At 44.0% G+C, this 24,608-nt stretch overlaps 1 protein-coding gene across 1 annotated transcript in view; it reads left to right on the top strand.

Moving 5' to 3' along the window:
- The window catches only part of LOC135875842 (gamma-aminobutyric acid receptor subunit rho-2), a 65,352-nt gene that overhangs the window by 35,788 nt on the left and 4,956 nt on the right, over nucleotides 1-24,608 (top strand). Inside the window, exons 3-7 of the mRNA XM_065400894.1 lie at nucleotides 4,234-4,301; nucleotides 7,372-7,595; nucleotides 13,874-13,956; nucleotides 22,644-22,784; nucleotides 23,129-23,281. Coding sequence (XP_065256966.1) covers nucleotides 4,234-4,301; nucleotides 7,372-7,595; nucleotides 13,874-13,956; nucleotides 22,644-22,784; nucleotides 23,129-23,281 — 669 coding nt within the window. The remainder of the gene's footprint in view (nucleotides 1-4,233; nucleotides 4,302-7,371; nucleotides 7,596-13,873; nucleotides 13,957-22,643; nucleotides 22,785-23,128; nucleotides 23,282-24,608) is intronic.

Below are 24,608 nucleotides of genomic sequence, written 5' to 3'. Positions count from 1 at the left end.
AAAATGGTGTGATTGTGCCACATTTGTTCCCACTAATGAATTCCTTCCCAGCCCACAGTAAATGTAGTGGTTGGTGTGTGGGCAAATGCTACAGTTGGATCAGAAAAGATGTAGGGCTCTTCTTAGCTAGCATGCACTTATTTGATTTGCTACTCGCCAGCTAGTCCTGTTTTTTCAGGGGTGAACCATGCCCACACTAATTAAACAGGTAGACCTAGAGAAAGGGTTCTTAAACAATTTCTCAAGCCTTGTCTACATTAGGAAAATTCATTTTTCAGCTCCATCAATGGTAGCAACAATGGAAATATTACCTGCCACTCACTTATTCTACAGCTTCCACTATCACTACCACCAGTGGACCTACTCTGGGGCAGAAAAACATACACTGGGAAAACCTATACATGTGCACTCATAGTGTGGACAACTCCACACTCACTTTAAATTTTGTGGGCTGCCTCACCTCCCATTCCCCTTAACATCCCAGTAGCCACTAAAGAAATCTCTCAATTGGGAAAGTAATATTAAGAAAGAATTGTATATGTTCTTATCTGTCTTCTATAAAATGCAGCAGCTGGAAACAAGGAGAGCCAGCTCTGCATGGACCACCAAGTATCTACAGACCCCAGCTTGGGCGTAACTGACCTAGAGAACAGTCTATTCACTAATCTTCTCACGTCTGTCTTCTTTTAAAGTCTAATGTAGGCAGATTTATAATCTGGGAAGTTTTTCCCATTTGTTTTCAAAGAAAATGAGCTACTCACCACACGTTGTGCTAGACAGGGATTTGTCAGCTATTAAAGTTATACTGTGTCTAAGTGCATTTTGAATTCTGGGGTGATTCTGATACAAAAATCAATGCTTGAGTTGCACAGTCACTGTCTCTGTTTCCAATACAGGGATGGGTTCTCCTTCACATATGCCGAGATTTCATCCAAGGTATTTTCTCACTAAGCGGCAGGTGAGCTTGCCTGAACAGTGCTGCCACTACAGCTGTGCAGGAACTGGAATTTCCCTCCCGTGGAAAATGTCTCATTCAGAAAAAAAAAAAAAAAAGAAATTAATTGCAAATCAGTGTCAAAAACCAGATCTGCAAAATTTCCCATGGGAGGGACATTTTCAAAAAATGTCATGTTGGAAGAACCAAAACAGAATTTAAAAAGTTTCCTGTCCCCCCTTCCCAGGCTTCCTGGCTCTGTGGCAGCCTGTCAGGTGAGCTAGGGAGACTGGGAGCTTGGGAACTGGGGCTCACAGGGCTTCTTGACTCCTCACCACCATACCCTGACTGAACTGGGCTTGCATAGTTGCTTAATTCCAATGACATTAGGCACTTATGTTGTTTCTATTCATTTGTATGCACATTTTAACCTTCAAGTATGAATAAAATCTGTGCCATGCTCTTCCACCTTTAATGACTCCCTCTTCATAAAACCCAAATCCTCCCTGGCCCCATCACCAGGGCCCATAAGACAACAAAAGTAGGTGGTGATAAGTAACAGTCACCATGGATTTGTCAAGAACAAATCGTGTCAAACCAACCTGATAGCTTTCTTTGACAGGGTAATAAGCCTTGTGGATGGGGGGGGAAGCGGTTTAGTAAGGCTTTTGATACTGTCTTGCATGACCTTCTCATAAACAAACTAGGGAAATACAACCTAGATGCAAACATCATTCTGGGATGTATTAGCAGGAGTTTTGTAGGCAAGACACGAGAAACAATTCTTCTGTTCTACTCCACCCTGATTAGGCCTCAACTGGAGTATTGTGTCCAGTTCTGGGTGCCACATTTCAGGAAAGATGTGGACAAATTGGAGAAAGTCCAGCGAAGAACAAAAAAAATGATTAAAGGTCTAGAAAACATGACCTATAAGGGAAGATTGAAAAAATTAGGTTAGTTTAGTCTGGAGAAGAGAAGACTGAGGGGGGACATGATAACAATTTTCAAGTACACAAAGGGTTGTTACAAGGAGAAGGGAGAAAAATAGTTCTCGTTAACCTCTGAGGACAGGACAAAAAGCAATGGGCTTAAATTGCAGCAAAGGGGGTTTAGGTTGGACATTAGGAAAAACGTCCTAACTGTCAGGGTAGTTAAGCACTGGAATAAGGTATCTAGGGAGGCTGTGGAATCTCCATCATTGGAGATATTTAAGAGCAGATCAGACAAACACCTGTCAGGGATGGTCTAGATAATACTTAGTCCTGCCATATGTGAAGGGGACTGGACTAGATGACCTCTTGAGATCCCTTCTAGCTCTATGATTCTATGAAAACCAGTATAGTTGCAAGCTGGGATTCTGTGGGGAGCTTGTGCTGTGCATTCCTCACCCCATGCAGCTGTCATCTGTAGGGGCTCCTCTATGGCATCATGAAAAGTGTTTGAGGAAGGCAAGTTGTGGGGAGGGGGAATGAGTGGCATGTGTGGCTAGTGGATCCACAACTACATGGATCCACCTGCAACCCCTCAACACAGTAGGCAGGGCAGAGTACCTTCTGCTTCAATGGGCCCACTCTAATGCTTAGAGGTAAGCACATGTTGAAGTAAGTTGCTGGTTGTGGTCAGACTGCTCAGCACCTTTCAGGATCAAGCCCAAAATACATACTTGAAATTCCACCTCACGTGTTTTTGTCCAAAGGTGGAATCCTTGTTAGCACATTCAGTAACTCAGTCAGGCTAATATTTCTCAGACTGTTGCTATACTTCTCCAGAACACCACGGCTACTGAAACACTGCATGAATGCAGAAGACTGTAGCAGGCTGCAGCAATATAAATGGAACAGGTGAGCTATGTCACTTGCAGTGCTCCTTTAACCCTGCCCTTGCACTGTATTGTACCACAGTGGGATGTGTCAAAGAACTGGCAATATCATTGCAGGTGGTCCAGTCGTGGTAATCAGCCTGAATTCATGCCCTGCTGATACTGTGCTGACTTATCCTACTGAAGCAACTGCTGCTGTGTGTGAACTCCCCTTTTCTACAACAGAAATGGATATAATGTTTTATCCAACCCCTGCCCCCAAACAGACGTTGGAGTCCGTGTGCCACAGCAGAAATGGCAGTAGGGTAGATGATACCTTGCAAGCTAAAAGCCCTATTGCATTCTCAGAACGGAGGTTTTCTAGTTGTCTTGGTAAATGTATGTTATTTAAAGTGCTTGCTATTGGAATTAGTTTTCATGATGATGTCATTATATTATTATTTAATATTGATATAAAAGTAGCACTTACAGATCAGGATCCAGACCCCCTATTGAGCTAGGTACTATACAAACACGGAGGTGTCGTAGTCCTTGCCTGGAACAGCTTACAAGATATGGCTTTGTAACAACATCAAATTCTCTAAAGCACAACTAAAGCAACTGCATAATGATAGCGACTTCAAATTAGGGACAGGTGAGCACTTTTTACCTAACTTCAAGCACACCTGAATACTGAAAGTTTGATTCAGATTGAATGTCTTTGAATTCAAATTCAGTTTAGGAGAGATTATCCACAATGGACAAAGGAATGAGAGAAGAGGAGAAAGAAAAATCTATTAAAAAATAGGGTTTAAAATGGAATATGAGTAAGATGAGCAGGATTGGCCCTATGAGAGTAATTGTCCACTGTGAAAATGGTATAGTTTCTAGTTGCAAGGGAGTTTGCTTTTATTGTAGAATGATTTCATGCTTATTTATCCTTTGTGCAGTATCTGGCTGTTTATTTTGGAATGACTGAAAACTTTTTAAAAGTAGTCTCCAACAAGTGACTATTGTTTAATAATCAAAGAAACACATGGCAATTTGAGAACAGAAAATGACAGAGCTCTCAAAAATTCACACAAGATGAATGGAGCTTGTCACATTGTGAGGGTTTTTTTTTTCATTCCTTTTGTTATCAGCAAAGTGAAATCTCAAGGATTGTGGTTTCTTCCTCTTATTTTCCTGTATCTTCGTTGGGATTTCTTTATAAAGAACTAAGATTTATAATGGGCTGGCTCTGCATTAGGAACCTTTCCAAAATGCTTCACCCCTGCTATGGATGAGCCATACACAGGTAGAGTCAGTGTTGGAGACATGCAAAGGGGAAAAAAAGATATTGGGATTATTATTCTGGCTGTCTCATCAAGGAACCACAGGTACAAGAAATTACAACATCGGACCAAAAATGTTTTGAACACTACTGTATTTTATAAAGGTAACTAAAGTCAGATGATGTAAAGGGATAGTATTTAAATGTCTAAATCTCATTCTACCACAGGTCCTGCCATTCCTGTTGGGGTAGATGTACAGGTTGAAAGTTTGGACAGTATTTCTGAGGTCGATATGGTATGTAACACTCTTTTAAACCTTGATTATTCCTAGTCAGGATAAGTCCCATATCTGGGTTTCAGTTTATCTGTCAGATGCAGGCAAATGCAGTAAAAACAACTTCTAGCAATTTTGAAAGGCCCATAATCAGAATTAAAGTCTTAATAAAGATAGACACTGTTCAAAGAGTCATCATGAGGACTCGAGATAAAGATGATTAAAATTGCAAGGGAACAAAGACCTTGAAAAGTAAATGAGCATGATCTTGGTTGATATGCAGGAGTCAGGAATATGAACAATTGCCTGCTGTGCTCATTTCATTGTACCGCATAGTGAAATTCATGTCACTTGGGTTCAGGTAGCTATAATAACTCTTGTGAGGATCATGAAAGCCTTACTTATTTTTAAATTTATTATAGAACCAGAAAATCTATTATTAAATGTATGGATCTGTGAGGAACATTAGAAGAACTAATTAGTATCATAAATCAAAACAAGCTGCTTCCTACCTTCTCATCTCTCAAGGCAGTCCTTCCAATTCAGAATGGACTCTGCCTCTATTTATGCTGAATTTGTGATGGACAACCAGATTTCAGTCACCAGTGATGTCACTCCAGAGCTTAGCAACAGCACTAAATTCAGTTGTAATTTATTCTTATTGTGTTTTTTTAAAAGGAAAGAAATGTGGATCCAATTATCAACTAATAAGTGTTACTGGCAGTAAAAAGTGTATGTGAGAGAGCTATCCTCTGAGTCTCCTGCTTTAGCTTCCATGTGCGGGAGAAAGATGGATCAAAAAGACTGGAGAGAAAAAGAAATGGGGAAAGGAGGAGGAAAAAAGAGGGAATCTTCTCTTTTCCACTCTCCCTTCATCCCCTTCCTCACTGTTCCTCTTATCATGGAGTGTGGAATCTAGGCATAATCTGCAGGGCTAAGGACAGGGTTTTAGCTTAACATCTAAACTCCACAGTATTTGTCTCTTTAATACAAACTGTTAATATTACTGTCCTGTAGTCCTTTTGTGCCACCATCGTTCTGGCTTTGCTGTACAAGGGGGCATATCACAAAATGAGAAAACAAGCCATTTTCCCTATTGAAAAACTGAGGATCACACCTAAAGCTAGAATTTTTCCCTTTAGGTTGTAGTTACAGTGTTAAAGATACTGCTGAGGACAGCTTGCTTCGTATCCTATCTGATACAAAACAATTTATAATTTCCTCCAGCAATAAGAATTGAAAGATTGATTGGATTTTATCAAGCCACAGTTGGATCCTCATTATAAGAACTTGGCTTGTGAGCATTGATATTGAAAGCAGGGATTTTCTATGGGATGTGGGTGACGATGTGGTGGGAAACCCACAGAAAGCAACCAGTGCAGAGGAACCAGATCTCTGATGTTTCAAGATAATATAGCAAAACTATGCCCTAGGTAGCTCATTAAATAACACGCTAGTCTTTACCCAGGAAGACTTTCACCTAGATCAGAGGTCCCCAAACTGTGGGATGTGCCCCCCTAGGGGGGATGCAGAGGAACATTCATGGGGGCATGGCTGGGGCCCGGGCCAGGGAGGGAGCACAACCCAGCTCTGCTCCTGGCCCTGGCCCCAGCTGCCGGCCTTAGCCCCTGGCCTAGGCTCCGGCCCCAGCTGTGGCCCCCTTACCCCGTCCGTGTCTCCCCCTCCCAGAGCAGGGTCCCCACTCCCAGCCCCAGCTCTAGGGAGGGGAGTGTGAGATAAAAAGTTTGGGGACCTAGGTCCTTGCCCCTCAGAAAGCTGTGAATTCTGCTCCCTTTTCCCTCGAGCTACATCTCTCTGACTGCCTGGGGCTTTGTTCCTCAACCATAGGATGAGAGTTATTCCCACTGAAATTGTATCCTTGTATCCTGTAGCAGGAGAATAGGGCCCCTGGCCAGCATGGGTTTAGCCTTTTAATAAGAACCTTTCTTAGCATGCTATCCTGGTAGCCCACCCTTTTAAATTTGGGAAAGATAACCAACTGCAGCCCTAAATTGATCATTTTGCCTCTGACAGTTACAGATGGCACCTTCTTTCCTCCCAGCTAGTAAGTAAGAAGCTGCAATAGATTAGACTGGCTCTAGTAGTGCCGTGGGACCATAGGGATTGCTCAACCAGATTAGATCTCGGTCCGTTAAATCAGATACCTTTAATCCATCAACTGTTAGCTACTACTGCGTCTATGATAATCTGACTGTTTTGTGGGAAAAGAGACTAAGATGACATCAGCCAGTGACCACACCATCTCAACATTGTGTGTGTAAAAATGAGTCCTTTCAAACATGCTCTTAGTAAGTTTTTTTAACAACTACTGCATCATTGGGAAAAAAACTGTGTGGGCTGCTCTTACTCCAGACCAGGCAGGCAGGGCTTTTGAAACTACTTTTGTAGCAAATTGCTTAATGGGGACTATAAAAATAATTACATGTTAATCTCTAAGCATGAAGGGGTTTTTTAGTTTAAGAAGATGCAGCTGCCAGGTTGGGGTCAATGGCAGAAACAGATGTTTTTCTTCATGCTGCTGCAGGTGTTTTCCAGTATGGCAATAATATGATTATTTCTCTAGGATACGTTGCTCAGTGTTCAGACTCATACCTTAGCTAATTTGAACAAGATTTTGTTTTTTCAAGCAGACTAGGTATATGATTATCTTTTAGCTAACATCATGCTGTCAGGATTCAAAAAGCCTGTACTGATATAGTGATATGTATTTTCCTTTGAAGGTTGAATTTCAATGTGTCCTATAGACTAATAGCTTCTAGGGAATACCTGCTACAAATTGTATTAGCATTGTTGTACTTGGCGGGAATGCATTGATATCTGCATGTTACTCTGTTAGGGTGTTTGTATTGTAGCATACAAAAACGTATGGGCTGTGGAACTTTCCCAGAATGCTTCATGTCTACGGGAAACTGTTCTGTGGAATTAGTTTGAGGAAGAAAACCATGATTAGCAGAGAAGAGATTCAATCTGTATGAGACATATTAGTATAACAATAGATGATTCCCTTTCTAATGTTTGGAAGGCAGCATTGTGATGCATTCTTTCATGGTTCTCTTTTTTTCTGGTGCAGGACTTTACTATGACACTGTACTTAAGGCACTACTGGAAGGATGAACGCCTCTCATTTCCTAGCATCACTAACAAGAGCATGACCTTTGATGGCAGGCTGGTGAAGAAGATTTGGGTTCCAGATGTCTTCTTTGTGCACTCCAAAAGATCATTCATTCATGACACAACCACTGACAACATCATGTTGCGAGTGTTCCCAGATGGTCATGTGCTATATAGTATGAGGTAACCACACAATCTAACTCACTGTCTGTGAACAGCCATTTATTGTTTGCCCAACTCTGTTCTGAGTCAGATTTGCTGAAGATAGGAATTGCCCTTGCGACATTCCCCAGGGTATAATCTGGACTGTTGGACAGCTGTGTCCCTTCAAATCTCCAACCTGGGGTGCCTTTTATACTGCTTTGCTGTGAGAGCAACCACTCCTGGTCCTGCTCTCACATAGTCTCTAGCATGCAAAATAATTCCCAGCTGAATTACATGAATGCTCTGACCAGCCATTCATGAATTACATTACAGGGTGACACCAGCAACTTCCCAGTCCCAGACCTTTCCCCAGAAATGTGCGTCTTGTACTGCCCAGCTCTTCTACTGGACAATGGAAGCTCATATAAAGTCCGTCATTTCATCAATGGAAAATGATAAGCAGAAACCTTGTTATCTGAAGTGGAGGTTCCCCAACACGTCAATCCAAACACAGACAGGTTTAGATAAAACAATAAGCAAGTTTATTACCACAGAAAGATAGATTTTAAGTGATTGCAAGTAATGAGGCATAAAGTCAGAATGGGTTACAAAGAAAATAAAAGATAATATGCAAACTAATACCTAACTTAGCAAGCTAAATGGCTTGAAAACCAAGGTTTTGTCTTACCATAGGTTTACAGCAGTCTGTAGTGGCTGAAAGGCCAGGACCCCCTCCCCCCCCCCCAGTACAATGATGCTTCCTTTGTCTTTCAAGTGGTGTAGCTGCTGTGAGTAGAGATGGGGGAAGCGAGGTGATTTGGAGGCCACTGTTTCTCATTCTTATACCCTTCTCCCCTCTTTGAGGATTATCTCCAGTTAGGGGTCATGTGACAGCCAGTCTGTTTACATGTAAACCCCCAGCTGTGCCATTGTCAATATATAAAGTGTTTGCTCACACCCTTCTTCCTGCCAAAGAATGGCCTCTTACCTAGATGATAGTCCATAATAGTCCATCTGATTATGCTGATACTTGGCTGGGGTGCCAGTGTCTTTTGTCCATGAAAAACTGGTTTGGGCCTGCCTTTCTAACTCTGGAATATATTACAGCAATGTTATACAGCAGAATCTTATAACTTTATATATAATGTTGATACACATATTTTACCAGGACAATAATGTTTAGTACTGTAGATTATGAGCTTTCAAATGATATCTCACAAGGCATACTTTGTACAAAATTTATCATAGTCTTTTAAAAATGGTGAACATGGGGTATAGTCTGTCACACTTCTGAGTCAGATTTGCTGAAGATAGGAATTGCCATACAGGATCAAGCAAGTGGTCTATCTGGTCCAGTGTCCTGTTTCCAACACTGATCAGTACCGTGTTTCAAAAGAAGATGCAAGAATCCACATAGTAAGAGATTATAGGATGATCTGCTCCCAAGGAAAGTAGCCTCCTAACCCTCAATGGTCAGAGAATAGCTTAGTGCATCAGGAGTGTTTGTCCTTCAGTCAATATGTGCTTTAAATTAGGCTCTGCAGTACACCAGATGGTGACGTCCAGAACTGTCAATTTTTGCTTCATATTTGCTAGAAAAACAGCCATTCTCTTTGTTTTCTGGGATAAGTTGCACATCCCTACCAAGCTTTAACCAAAGTTAATTGAGGCTGAAGTGGCTGCTAAAAGATGTACCTTAGTAGCTGATTCTCAGGCAGATTACTGGCTGAAAGAATTCTGAGGCAACACCCCAGTAGTGCATCAGGGACTTCGGTTCCTCCAGATGGATAAGATAAGAAGTATGTGTTGGAAAATACGACACAGATAGGTAGGAGAACCCAAGGGCTACAGGGCTTTTCAGAGTTCCTTTAGACCAGGGTCGATAAAAATCATTGATTTTTTTTTAATTAAAAATTGGATTTTTTAAATTTAAATTGGATTTTGATTTAAATGGGATTTTTTTTTAATGTAAATTAAATACAGGGTTTTTTTTAAATACACCTATTTAAAATTAAATTCAAAATTAGGACAATTTATGTTAAGGCCGAAAATTAAAATAATCTATTGAAATAATTTAAATTAAATAAAAATAATAATATTAAGCAGTATATATTTGCTTGCAAGATTTAAAGAAAGTCAACCCACTTCACCTGTTGGAAGGCACTGGTGAAGCACCTGAAACCAGAATTTGTTGAAGTGCTAATCCAACTTTTGACAGCAAGTAGCCTTTTCTGCAGTTGCAGGGAGAATTTTTTTTTTTCATTTCCATTTATTCAACAGTTCACTGACTAGCTAATTCAAAGTTAAAAAAACAATGGAAATTGAAAAAACAGGAAAGCTTGTTTTGCCTCTTCAAATCTATTAATAAGAACTTGATGGGAAAGAATGAGATCTACTAGCTCTAAAATCTCGCCAGACTTGATGACCAGAAACAATCAGTTCAATTCACTAACTACAGGTAATACTTCCTTTGTTTAATAAATTAGTTGGTTTTAAATAGAAAAACATGTTTTAGTAAACTTACTGTATTTTTCTTATGGATCCAGGATAGTTAACATAGTTTTATTTAACGAATAAAAAAAATTTGAAAATGCTATTTTGGGGCATTTTAAATTTAATTTGAATTTCCATCCAAAGAGCTTGACACAAATCACACACAAAAATGAATCGTCATCTAATATACAGGAACTGCACTGTTGACCATTTTCTAACACAAAAAATGTAAAAGTTAAGAATCTGAATAAATGTAAGTTAAGCGATATCATAGCTTAAATAAATGTATATAGATACAGTGTATCCTGGCTAGCAAGAAGAAGCACCAAATTTACAGATTCATAGATTCCAAGGCCAGAAGGTACCGTTGTGATCATCTAGTCTGACCTCCTGTATAACACAGGCCATAGAACTTTCCCCAAATAATTCCTAGAGCAGAGCTTTTAGAAAAACATCCAATCTTGATTTAAAAATTGTCATTGATGGAGAATCCGCCACAACCAAGGTAAATTATTCTAATGGTTAATTACTCTCAGGGTTAAAAATGTACACCTTATTTCTAGTCTGAATTAGTCTAGCTTCCACTTGCAGCCATAGGATAGTGTTAGACCTTTTTCTGCTGGATGGAAGAGCTCATTACTAAATATTTCCCCCCCATGTAAATATTTATAGACTGTAATCAAATCAACCCTTAACCTTCTCTTCATTAAGCTAAATAGATTGAGCTCCTTGAATTTATCACTACAGAGCATGTTTTCTAATGCTTTAATCATTCTCATGGCTCTTCTATGAGCCATCTCTAATTTATTATCATCCTTCTTGAATTGTGGGCACCAGAACTGAACACAATATTCCAGCAGCCAATACAGAGGTAAAATAAGCTCTCTCCTCCTACTCGAGATTCCCCTGTTTATGAATCATCCCCAGGATCATATTAGCTCTTGGGCCATAGTGTCACACTGAGAAATCACGTTCAGCTGTTTATCTGCCATACCCCCAAATCTTTTTCAGAGTCACTGCTTCCCAGGATAGAGTCTCCCATTGTGTGACTATGGCCTATATTCTTTGTTTCTAGATATATATGTTTATATTTAGCCATATTAAAATGCATATTGTTTGCTTGCTCCCAATTTACCAAGTGATCCAGATTGTTCTGAATCAGTGTCCTGTCCTCTTCATCATTTACCAGTCACCCAGTTTTTGCATCATCTGCAAACTTTATCAGTGATGATTTTAAGTTTTCTTCTAGGTCATTGATATAAATGTTAAATAGCACAGAGCCCAGAATGGATCCCACAGGACCCACCTGGAAACAAACATGCTCGATTATGCTGTTTATAGTTAGATTTTGAGACCTATCAGTTAGCCAGTTTTTAATCCGCTTTATGTGTGCTGATTTAATTTTATATCATTCTAGTTTTTTAATCAAGATGTCATGTGGTACCAAGTCAAATGCCTTACAGAAGTCTAAATACACCGGACCCTTGCTAGAACGCAGGATTTGGGATCCATGCATGGTACCGCGTTAACGCGGGGACAACGTTAAAAGGAATTGCATTTAAAGTAATTAAATTTGGGATCCATGGCTGCGACCGCATTATATGTGAATTCGCGCTATATAGACACGCGTTCTAGCGAGGGTCCGGTGTATATTACACCAACACTATTAACTTCATCAACCAAGCTTGTAATCTCACTGTTCTCACTACCATGAGGATTTTGAATGGGACCCAATCCAGCAAGCAGCTTCAGAGCAGACCTACTGAATCAGTCCCTATGGGTGGGTTAGGTAATCCTCCACCTACCTTCCCCTGGTTTGTGGATCGCTCTAGGGCTTAGAGGGGAGATAGGCATCTGGGTAGCTAGAGTGAAGCAGCAATGTGCATGCCCAGAGGCAGAAACTGGGGAATTTTTATAATGAAACTTTAGGCACTGAGTGAATTTAGGCACCTACAGGGTTAGGTGGCAGCCAGGAAGGAGTTTTGTGGATTATAGTGAACCCTACAAATGGGAGTTAGGCACCCAAATCTGGTTTAGGCTCCTAAGTACCTTTGTGAATCTGGGCCTTAGTTTCTCTATTCCTGATCTGTAAAATGAACGTAATAGCACTTCCCTACTTCACAAGGGTGTTGGGGAAGATAAATACAATAAAGCTCATGAGATGCTCAGATGCTCGGGCAACGGGGGCCATATAAGTACCTAAGTGAGAGAGAGAGAGAGAGAGAGAGAGAGAGAGTAGCCCAGGATAAGGGAATGACATGTGCAATGCACATTTGTTTTAATAAAATAATTATTTTTCTTAGGACCTATTGCTCATCAGTTTCAACATACAGCAGATAAAAATACTGGACACATTGTTTTAATTTGCTTCACAATATCATCACAAGGTTAAGATCAAGTAAACGTGCACCTTGGCAGCATGAATATACTCTCCTTGTGGTCTTTTGGCAGTATGCATAGAAGCAGGGTTCACAAAATCACATTAGGGACTTATAAATTCAAGACCATTTGGTCTATACTGCACATTAATCGAGGGGATCTCTTACTGACAGGTTGAGTTTCTGTGTTCTCTGACTAATGAATTGTTAATAACTACATGTATTAGGAAAGAAAATGTCATATTGTAATGACACAAAGTTATACAGTATTTAACTATGATGGACAACACTGTAGAGAACTATGAGAAATTGTTACCATGATAGCAGCACTGTCTGAGCTCCAAAAATCTGCTTTGGCTAAGTTCTGCTCTGGTTTATAAACAGTACAACTCCAGTTACTTCATTGGGGTGATCGGTGTGTTGGTCGGGGCAGAATTTGGCCCATAGCCCTTTGATCAGCAGAAAGGTTCTTTGTCACCATCTGAAATGAACCAGGGAAGCAGTCAGAGGCAGCATAAACAGGACTATAAACTTTAAAGTGATGACTCACATCTGGACTGTCCCTACTGAATTTAGAGCCTCACTTCAAATCAGTTCATGAGAAAAAACCTCCTGGTTCCCTGGTAAAGTAACATTAGGGCTGATTAGATTCAGATTTATAAACTCAAGCCGGGATTGTTTCAGATCCCGAGGTCAGATGTGAATTTAACAGAGGCAAATCTTACTACTGGAAAAATAGCTGCCCCCCATTCCACCAATAATAATCAGCCCTCACAGTTTAAACAAGATTGATCCAGCACTAAGAAAATCAGCTTTCCCCTAATAGTAAATAGATCGAGGGGCCTTTCATGCTATTGTTAATGATTTATGCATGTGGAACTCAGGCGGGTTTGTTGTAGTGACTGAGGTGGAGTGAAGGCAAAATAAGGAAAGAACAGGAAGCTGGACATAAAGGAAGCATCATACTCTGGAACCCAGTGAAATATTTTTTTTATAAGAAATCAATTTAATATAAGGCAGACATCCAATAAAACACACTCAAATACACTAAAAATATTATTATTGTTTGCTGTTTAAGTTGCAGTAGTGTTCAGAGGCCCCAACCTATTACAACAGTCCCTGGAAGCTACTCTAACTGGACTAGGAGCCAAACTGCTCCACACCAACCATGGAAATCATGAGCGTACAGATGCGGTGTAAACCTTCACATGGCCTGTGCACATCCAACCATGTCTATATCTGAAGGGCAGGGCCTCTGTACCTGACTAGGAAGTTTCTTAGTTCTTTTATGTCAACACAGTATGCATAGTTTCTGTTTTTAAATCTGGGAAATGATTTTTATATATTTAAAATTTATATTTTCTGTGCCCCGTGACACATGTCCTCTACCTTCTCTGGAATATAGCGTCTCTTTTAGGAAGTGACCTTTCCTCTTTGGATTTCTAGGATCACTGTGACAGCAATGTGCAACATGGACTTCAGTCGATTTCCCCTGGACTCACAGACTTGTTCTCTGGAACTGGAAAGCTGTAAGTTGTATAGACGTTCTTAGCTGCAAGTCCCCCTTAGCTGACTGTACGCATTGGTTGGTTATACATACTTCAGAATAAAGAAAAATAATATTTTGGGGCCTGAGTCAAGGCCTGTTGAAGTCAATGAGCGTCTTTCCACTGAGTCAATGGGCTTTGGATCGGGTCCTTATTTGTGGAGGGAGTGAGTGAGTGTGAGTGTGTGTGTGTGAGAGAAAGAGTTTGTAGTAGATGACAAAGATAAAACAACAAAAGTCAAACTAGGGTCCCACTCCATGGGCTGATGACTATTACAACACATTGGCTTGGAGGGAAAACTCAGAATTTCTGCTGTGTTGGTTGGCTCTGTTTGGGAGATGATGTTTGAAACCATCATGGAGGTTTCTACTCTTTTCCATTTATGTACCTTTCATCCCCAAAGACTCTAACGTGCTTTACAAACGATAGGCCTGATCTTGCAAGTACTAAAGTACATGAGCAGTCCCACTGAGTCCAACTTGGGTAATTCAGTTCAACTTAATGGGACTCACCAGCGGCATGAAGTTGCTTTCATGCTTACGTGCTAGATTCACAAAAAAACTTTTAGGTACCTAGAAAATCACTGGGATTTACAAAGCCTGGGTTAGGCATGTAGGCTCCTTATTCACTGAAAATGACTCTATCCTGGTGGATAGAGCACTCATCTGTGAGGTGGGAGACACAAGATCCAGTCCCTGTATTCCAATTAATTTTTAAAAATTATTTATCCAGAGAGCAACAGGTGAGACTGAGGGTATGTCTACACTACGAGAGTAGTTCGATTTTACTTAAATCGAATATGTGGAATCGATATTACAAAGTCGAACGTGTGTATCCACACTACGGGCAGTAATTCGACATTGTGAGTCCACACTAACGGGGCAAGCGTCGACATTGGAAGCGGTGCACTGTGGGCAGCTATCCCACAGTTCCCGCAGTCCCCGCTGCCCATTGGAGTTCTGGGTCGAGCCCCCAATGCCTGCTGGGGAAAAAAATGTGTCGAGGGTGGTTTTGGGTAACTGTCGTCATCCAACTGTCACTCTCGCCCTCCCTCCCTGAAAGCGCCGGCGGGCAATCATTTCATTTCGCGCGCTTTTCTGGTGAGTGACAGCGCGGACGCCACAGCACTGCGAGCATGGAGCCCGCTGCGACCATCACTGCAGTTATGGCCATTGTCAACACCTCGCACCTCATCGTCCACCTTTTCCAGAGGCAGATGCTGAGAAATCGGGCGAGGAGGTTACGGCATCACGGTGAGGAGATGAAGTCTGAGAGTGGCACAGACCTCTCGCAAAGCACGGGACCCCGCACCGTGAACATCATGGTGGCAATGGGTCATGTTGATGCTGTGGAACGGCGATTCTGGGCCCGGGAAACAAGCACGGACTGGTGGGACCGCATAGTGCTGCAGGTCTGGGATGAATCACAGTGGCTGCGAAACTTTCGGATGCGGAAGGGAACTTTCCTGGAACTTTGTGAGCTGCTGTCCCCTGCCCTGAAGCGCAAGGACACCCGGATGCGAGCAGCCCTGACTGTCCAGAAGCGAGTGGCCATAGCCCTCTGGAAGCTTGCAACGCCAGACAGCTACCGGTCAGTCGCGAACCACTTTGGCGTGGGCAAATCTACCGTGGGGGTTGCTGTGATGCAAGTAGCCAACGCAGTTGTTGAGCTACTGCTGTCAAAGGTAGTGACCCTTGGAAACGTGCAGGTCATCATAGATGGCTTCGCCGCGATGGGATTCCCAAACTGCGGTGGGGCTATAGATGGAACTCACATCCCTATCCTGGGACCGGACCACCAGGCCAGCCAGTACATTAACCGAAAGGGCTACTTTTCAATGGTGCTCCAAGCACTGGTGGACCATAGGGGACGTTTTACAAACATCAACGTTGGATGGCCGGGCAAGGTTCATGACGCTCGTGTTTTCAGGAACTCTGGTCTGTTTAGACGGCTGCAGGAAGGTATTTACTTCCTGGACCAAAAATGTGGAGATGTCTATAGTGATCCTCGGGGACCCAGCCTACCCGCTAATGCCCTGGGTCATGAAGCCCTATACAGGCGCCCTGGACACTGAAAAAGAACTCTTCAACTACCGTCTCAGCAAGTGCAGAATGGTGGTCGAGTGTGCTTTTGGACGTCTCAAGGGGAGATGGAGAAGCTTACTGACTCGCTCTGATCTCAGCGAAACCAATATCCCCATTGTTATTGCAGCTTGCTGTGTGCTCCACAATCTCTGTGAGAGCAAGGGGGAGACCTTTATGGCGGGGTGGGAGGTTGAGGCAAATAGCCTGACTGCTGATTACGCCCAGCCAGACAGCCGTGCGATTAGAAGAGCCCAGCGGGACGCGCTGTGCATCCGGGAGGCTTTGAAAGCTAGGTTCCTCAGTGAGCAGGGTAACCTTTAACTTTGTTTAAAGAGAAGCTGAACCTGCCCCCGTTTCTTTACCCAGTTTATGTTGACTATCCTCTGCAGCTACATACCCCGTTCACCCCGTCACCCCCCTTCCAACACACGTTTAAAAATAAAATACATGGAACTTTGTTAATGAACACCGTTGTCTTTATTACGGGTTTCGCGGTAAAGGGTTGAAACTGGGACGCAGACTGTGGTGGGGAGCGGGCGTAGTGATGGAAAGAATGCTTATAAACTCGAGGAATGACAGGCTCCTGCTCCTAGAGCGGTCTGCAGTGCTGGACTGGTTGTTTCAACGGAGCCTGCCACCCCTCCTTTTCGGGACACTGTGTGTGGGAGCTATGTCACTTTGTGGCGGGGGAGGACGCTGCTGCGTGGCTCTGTGATCCAGGATAAGGACCGCTGCATTAGATCTCTAACCGCCCTCCCCCGCCACAAACTCACATAGCCCCCCCACACACAGAACATAAAAACCACCTCCCAGACTGACCAGGGTGCCTAGTGACTGCAATGTGTGTGTGACCTGCTGCTGAACATGCCCCCCTGTCTGTACCCTGGTAAAGGTGACTGTCCTGTCCAATTACCAATCCCCTTCCCCCCCTTCAAACACACTGTCCTCTAAAAGAACATGATGGAAACAGTAATTAAAAGAAATGTATTTTTTATTAGCAACTAAACAGTTAGGGGATGAAACTGGGCCGGGGGCTTGGGTGAGGTGGGAAGGAAAGGACTTATCAAATTTTGGGGAATGAGAGCCTTCTGTTACTTGAGCAGTCTGCAGGGGTGGAGTGACAGTGTTCACGGACCCTGCCGCCCCTCCTTCTTGGGACTTTGGGTGAGGGGGGTATGGGACTTTGTGGCGGGGGAGGGCGGTTAGAGATAGACTGCAGCGGGGCTCTGTCCTCCTGCCTCCGGTCCTGCAGAACATCCACAAGGCGCCGGAGCGTGTCCGTTTGCTCCCTCATTAGTCCAAGCAGCGTTTGAGTCGCCTGCTGGTCTTCCTGACGCCACCTCTCCTCCCGTTCAATGTGTGATCGATGGATTTGGGACATGTTCTCCCTCCACTGGGTCTGCTGGGCCGCCTCGGCTCGGGAGCAGCCCATAAGTTCTGAAAACATGTCGTCCCGTGTCCTTTTCTTTCTCCGCCTAATCTGCGCCAGCCTCTGGGAGGGGGATGCCAAGGTAGGTCGGGAGACAGTCGCAGCTGTGGGATGTGAAAAAGGGAGTGAATTCCTCACAAAGATAATTTTTTGTGAACAATGAACATAGTCTTTCTCTGTGAAGAAGACCATACACAGCACCTATCACATGCGCACTCAGGACAAGGTCGAATTTTCGGCTTTCGCATTCAGTGCCTGGGGTCTTGCACTGGAGATCAGAGAAGCGGGGCAGGACAGCGGAATTCGGGTAGCAGGCTGACATGGTAAGCCGTAGACTTTTGGCTGCTTAAAACTTAAATTATAGCAGTGCCCTCCTTTCACGTTCAAAGCAATGCTCCTAGCGTTGGCCAGTTCCTGCTGCCGGCAATCCGGCAAGCATGAACTCTGCCCCTGTCCCACCCCCTCGCGGCTGTCCCCGGGAAAGATCCCTGTATGCTGCCCCTCTCCCGCCTCCACCGCGTGGCTGTAAACCGCCGGTTACAGTTCTGTAAAAGAACAGGCAAGCAGTCCCAACAGTAACATTCCCCTAATTCAAAGCAGGTCACCATGAGCGACATCACTCTGCTGAGGATTTCTGGGACAGAGAAAGACCGCATGCTGCGTGAAAGCCAGCAAAAACCAGGGCCGTATGCCACCATGCTCTGCAAGGCAATGATCCCGGAGTACTTGATGATAGCCTGGCGTGGAAAAGTTTCCTACCACGGAGGACCCAATAAGGCAACTCTCCCCAGGAACCTGATGCAAAGGCTTTCCAATTACCTCCAGGAGAGCTTCGTGGAGATGTCCCATGAGGATTTTAGCTCTATCCCCGGACATATAGACCTTCTTTTCCAGTAGCTGCACTGGCAAGGACTAAAAAGTAGAGCGCCTAGGGCAAACTAATCATCATAAACCGGACATTGTTTGATTCTTTTGCAGTAGTTGCACTGCCAAGGACTAAAACGTTAAGCACCTAGGGCAAACTAATCATGAAAAACCCATTGTTAATATTGTTAATATTCCTGTTCTGTTCAAAATAAATGTTTACATGTTTTAAACACTTACCGACTGATCCTTCCCTGATTCTGGCTCCGGGTTAACGCCTGGGGACGGTTGGTAGGGGATCTCTGTGAGGGTGATGAACAGATCCTGGCTGTCGGGGAAATCAGCGTTGTAAGCACTGTCGACTGCCTCGTCCTCCTCATCTCCTTCCTCATCTTCCCCGTCCGCTAACATCTCCGAGGAAGCGGCCCTCAACAATATCCCATCCTCAGAGTCCACGGTCAGTGGTGGGGTAGTGGTGGCGGCCGCACCTAAAATGGAATGCAGTGCCTCGTAGAAATGGCATGTCTGGGGCTGGGATCCGGAGTGTCCATTTGCCTCTTTGGTCTTCTGGTAGCCTTGTCTCAGCTCCTTGATTTTCACGCAGCACTGCGTTGCATCCTGGCTGTATCCTCTCTCTGTCATGGCTTTTGAGATCTTCTCGTAGATCTTTGCGTTCCGTCTTTTCGAGCACAGCTCCGAAAGCACGGACTCATCGCCCCACACAGCGATCAGATCCAAGACTTCCCGATCAGTCCACGCTGGGGCCCTCTTTCTATTCTGGGATTGCATGGTCACCTCTGCTGGAGAGCTCTGCATCGTTGCCAGTGCTGCTGAGCTCGCCACAATGCCCAGACAGGAAAAGGAATTCAAATTTTCCCGGGGCTTTTCCTGTGTGGCTGGTCAGAGCATCCGAGCTCGGACTGCTGTCCAGAGCGTTAACAGAGTGGTGCACTGTGGGATAGCTCCCGGAGCTATTAGCGTCGATTTCCATCCACACCTACCCTAATTCGACATGGCCATGTCGAATTAGGCGCTACTCCCCTCGTTGGGGAGGAGTACAGAAATCGAATTTAAGAGACCTCTATGTCGAACTAAATAGCTTTGTTGTGTGGATGGGTGCAGGGTTAATTCGATTTAACGCTGCTAAATTCGACATAACCTCCTAGTGTAGACCAGGCCTGAGGGAACCCCACATCAGAATATCCCATAGCCCAGTGGTTAGAGCACTCACCTGAGAGGTGACGACAGATCCCTGTTCAAATCCTGTCTCCCACTCAGGTGGAGGGGGGATTTAAACCAGGGGACTTCCACATTCCAGGTGAGTGTCCTATCCCCTGGATAGGGTGACCATATTTCCCTATGCTGAATACGGGACACTTGGTAAAATTACTCGTATTCAAGCGAGTTCAACGGCAATCTATCAGAACTATGCAGTACAAACGTTCAAATTAACATCGAGTTGACTGAGCACCCGTTAAGAAATACTGCGTAGTTGGATTCTTTTTATTTACATTCTTATCTTTAAGGCTTTAGGGTTCACACGGGAGAGGTGACACACACACACTCCCGTACACCTCTCTCACACGGGGGGTAACTGACCAACCCACCCGACCCTCCCTGCCTGGCACGCTCTGCCCTCCATGCCTGGCTGAGCCCCCGGGACGGACCCGCCTCTCCTGGTACCTGGTGCCGCATCTTCCTGAGGCAACAAGTGTGGGGGGGTGCGGCATGCAGGGTCACATACCCTCTTCCCCCCCCCCCCCCCGATTTCTGCCAGGGTTCACACCAGAATGTGGCCAGCAACAGCCTTTCGGCCCTGTGCGGGAGGGAAGGGACGGAAGCGGCTTCCAGCCGCAGGGGGAAGGGATGACCTGGCTCCTGTCTTTGCAGAGCTCGTCTCTTCTTCTCCCACCCTCCCATGGCTGGAAGCAGCTTGTCCCTTCCTTCCTGCACAGTGTTGAGAGGCAGCTAACACTGGCTGCTGCTGGCCAACAACATAACCCAGCTGCCTCCTGTCCCCGCCAGCTACAGCGTGGGCAGGAAGGGGTTAAGCCCTACGGATGCATTGTGCACCAGGGCCCAGAGAACCTGACTGCAGGGGCTTCAGCGAACTGGCCAGAGAGATGGCTCAGCAGTGCAGGGTGCCTAGGGGATGGGACGGAACAGCCCCATGCTCCGTGGGGGCATGACCCAGGGCGGGAGGGTCGGGGGTCAAGAGGATGCTAAGCCCCTGCCCTGGGGGCTGCTGTGGAACCTGCAGGTTTGGGGCATGAACAGCAAATCGCTTTTCCCCACCCTCGCCACTCCAGAGCTTAGCTGAGGGGCGGAGAGGCTTCCCTGTACAAGCGTTGTGTGGGGCTTTGGCACATGCAGGGCTCGCCTCCTCCTGGCCAGCACCCCAAGCTGGAGGGTCTTGGGCTACCCCGGGACCCCAGCCCAGCCAGAGGAAGTGGGGGAAGGAAGGAGCCTGCTGGCCAGGCTGCTGGTGAGCTCAGTGCTCTGACCAGGGGCTGGTTCTCCACACAGCGCTGGGAGCAGGACGTGCCCACCGATGGGGATATGGAGGAGCAGTGGGGTTGGGGGGGGGAGCGAAGGGACAAAGCAGGGAGAGGATAGTGAGAGGGGGAGCACATAAAGGGCTGATGGATGGGTAACAGAGGTGACATGTAACTGGCCATTGCCTGGCACCTGCCACCGCAGCTCGCAGCATGCAGCCAGTGCCATCTGGAAACGGGACGGGGAGGCAGGGCCATGTTTGCCAAAAACCAGCATGCAGCAGGGGCTGTGCTGACGGACCAGCAGGGGATCGGCTGGCCCTGTGTGCTGCTTTGCCCCACCACCAGCCTTGCACCCCCACCCCCATCGTTGGCCACTGGACACCACCCCCGACTCACCACTGGTGGGAGGACGGCTGGCAAGCAGGGATCTGTCCAGCAGCAGGACCCATCAGTACTGATGGGGGTGGGGGAGAGACAGAATATACAGGACAATTTGCCTGTTTTTAAGAAAAAGTGAGGACACCTGCAGGAGGGCTTAAATATGGGACTGTTCCTTTAAAAAAGGGATGTCTGGTCACCCTACCCCTGGACTAAAAAGTTATGAGGGAAATCCTCTTTCTCCTCCTTTGGTGTTTTGTGTAAGCCTGTCTATATGGGCCTCATTGGGTAGGTCTGAGCAAGTTAGGCAAAGGAAAGCTTATCTTCTCTAGGTTCATGCGTCACTCTAGGGCTGATGTCTGGATGCCTGGCATGGGGCTGCAGTGCACAGGTGCAAAGGCAGAAACGTAAGTGTTGAGGGAACTTTTACTGGAAAAATTTAGGCACTGAGCAATTTTAGGCGAATTTGTTTCCACTGCTATCCTTGGGAGACTATTCATCAGTCTCTCAAGACCAATTACCTAATTGTTCTGATGTTTCGCCAGACATTTAGCCAAAATTTTCCTTTGCTAAATTTCCTCCCTTTTCTCCCTCATTATGCTCACATAGCATACTAAATAATTCCTCTCTCTTTTGTGTTTATACCCTTCAAATACTTGTTGATTTGTTACCTACAGTGATACCTCTCACCTTCAATTACATCTTTCAAATAACATTTTAGATGGCTGTCTCTCACTTTCTCCCTAAATTTGGCCAGATTAACCATAATTACTTCCTATAATCTTTCCTGATAAACCCATCTTTCCAGCCCCTTATTCAATTCTGGTATTCATCTCTGAATCTCCACCAATTTGTCTAAATTTTTCTGGTAGTGTGGTGATCAGAAATGTACAATTCTAGTTATACTACAGTGCTGTATAAAGGCGGACCTGGAACATGACGTGATGTCTTTGGTTTGGCTTTTTGTGCTGCTACATTACATCGTATGGCAAGATCCTTATTTAATCTACTGTCCATTAAAAACTCTATTTATTTGGCATTATTGCATTCCAAAGATGTATCTGTGTTTCAGGTTATTTTCTGCAGATAAATTCATCTGCATTTTTTCCAAACAGAATTCAATGTTATTTTCCACAAATACTTCCAACCTCTCTAGTACCCTTTGCATTATTAGTCTGTCCTCCCTAGTATTTGTGATGTTCCCCAATTGAGAGCCTGATCATGCACTAGAGTCCATGAAACATGGACCCCTGCACCAAGCAGATCACAATGCAGGACTGGGGCCTTAGAATCATCTGTGAATCTCACTAATATGTTCCTTATCCACACATAGTTACTTTTTATACTGACTGTTTACATGAAATATCCTAAAACCAAGTCACATTGTGTCTTTTTTTCTTTTCTTTTTTTCTGAAGATGCTTACACTGATGAAGATCTGATGCTTTACTGGAAAAATGGGAACGAATCCCTGAAAACTGATGAAAAGATTTCCTTGTCTCAGTTTTTGATACAAAAGTTTCATACTACTTCCAGACTCGCTTTCTACAGTAGCACTGGTATCATTCTTCTTAAAATGGTTTTATTATTCTTTTGAGTCATTGCCATATATTTATAGTTCAGTGTTAAACATTTGCCAGGTGAAATTTAAATGAAATTTCTATAAGAAGTGCTTGAGTAATAGTCTCTTTCCCTTTGTCCTTGTCATCTTTGGGATTATAGATCATTACAGTCTATGTGCTGTGAACAATGCAAAGAATATAGAATTCCCCCTCCCCCCCGTATATATTCACAATTATAGATTGTCTACTCTTATAAAGTAAATATGATTTCCTGAAAGATGTAGCAGCTCTGTATGTGTCATTAAAATGCTCTTCATGACACTTTTTCCCCCTCCCAACAGGATGGTACAATAGACTGTACATAAATTTCACTTTACACCGCCACATCTTCTTCTTCTTGCTCCAAACCTATTTCCCTGCCACTCTAATGGTCATGCTATCGTGGGTGTCCTTCTGGATTGATCGCAGAGCTGTACCTGCTAGAGTGTCATTAGGTGAGGGCAATTAACATCAACCATGAATGTGACAAAACCTTTGAATTTGGAGGAGTAGGGGGAGGGGGAATTCTCTGTTTCATTTGTTAAATACGCTAGGAAAATACATATGTATTTTATCTGATAGTTAAAGTACTTTAAGGTCTGTAGTTTGTCTTATGTTCTTCATTGTTGAATTGCTTCTTCATGATTGATAAATCTTCTTGATCTGTATTTAAATCAGGGCAGAAGATGGAACTGTATTTTAAAAAGAGAAGGAAGCAGAGAAAAGAGATTCCAGTGTTTGTGAACTAGTGAATCAAGATTTCTAATTATAGGGCCAACCTAACAGTCCTGAAATGGGCATTAAAATAAATGAGAGTTTTGTCTAATTCAGGACTGTTTGAATTTCTTTTGTTTAAAAAACAAAAAAAGAAACAGATGTGCTCAGTTATTAATGCCTAAGTCAGAGAGAGACAGAGATGTAATAAAAAGTCCAGTGTATCTCTCTGAATATGAGTGCATACGACTTCCTATAAATACAGAGTAAAAACAGCAGGTTAGTCCCATAGTTTGCGATACTGTAACAAGCATCTGAAAAAAGCAGCAGAGTCTGCTCAAGTGAAAGGACTTCCGCTAGTTTGGAATGACCCGATTAAAGTCACACAAATGCTCTTTGGCTCTGGCACTCAATTGTTAAGTGGCTATTGCAAACTGGTGAAAATTAGGGAAAGTATTTTACTTTTATCACCACAGAGTACCTGCTTAACTGTAAAATTTATACTATGGATACAGTGGATGCCATTAAAAACTTTTCAAGCACCTTAGCTAAGGTGAGCATGAGGGCTTTTCTGTCACATCATGTCATGCAAGACGTTTCCGCACACACACACACACACACACACACACACACACACACACACACACACACACACACACACACACAGAGGATTTAACATACATGGGTTTCAGCTTTTGAGACAATGATTCCAGTCACGTCCACTTCAGCAGTGACCGAAAGTCATTGGTCATTGACTGCTGTTTGGTGAACTGTGTAAAACAAATTGGTGCTCTCAGTGAACCAAGAGTCCTTATCACCACTGGCACCCTGGATGATAGCTAAAGCAGGAAAAAAATGACTAAATGGCATTCTAGGCTGAACAACTTCCTCAATCTAATGAGCGGTCCCTATAGGTTAGGGCTGAAGCATCACTTCCTAATTAAACACTAGAGAGTTAAAGAGACTCACAAGGGAAGTGGTGGCTGCTCCATCACATTTAAAAATGTGACTAGACAGAGTGCTCAAGAACGCACTGTAGGGAAAAATCCTGCATTGTGAGGCAGCTAG

The sequence above is a fragment of the Emys orbicularis genome, chromosome 3, assembly GCF_028017835.1.
Source record: "Emys orbicularis isolate rEmyOrb1 chromosome 3, rEmyOrb1.hap1, whole genome shotgun sequence".
NCBI classification, from domain to species: Eukaryota; Metazoa; Chordata; order Testudines; family Emydidae; genus Emys; species Emys orbicularis.
This window is presented reverse-complemented; position numbering and strand designations above follow the sequence as displayed.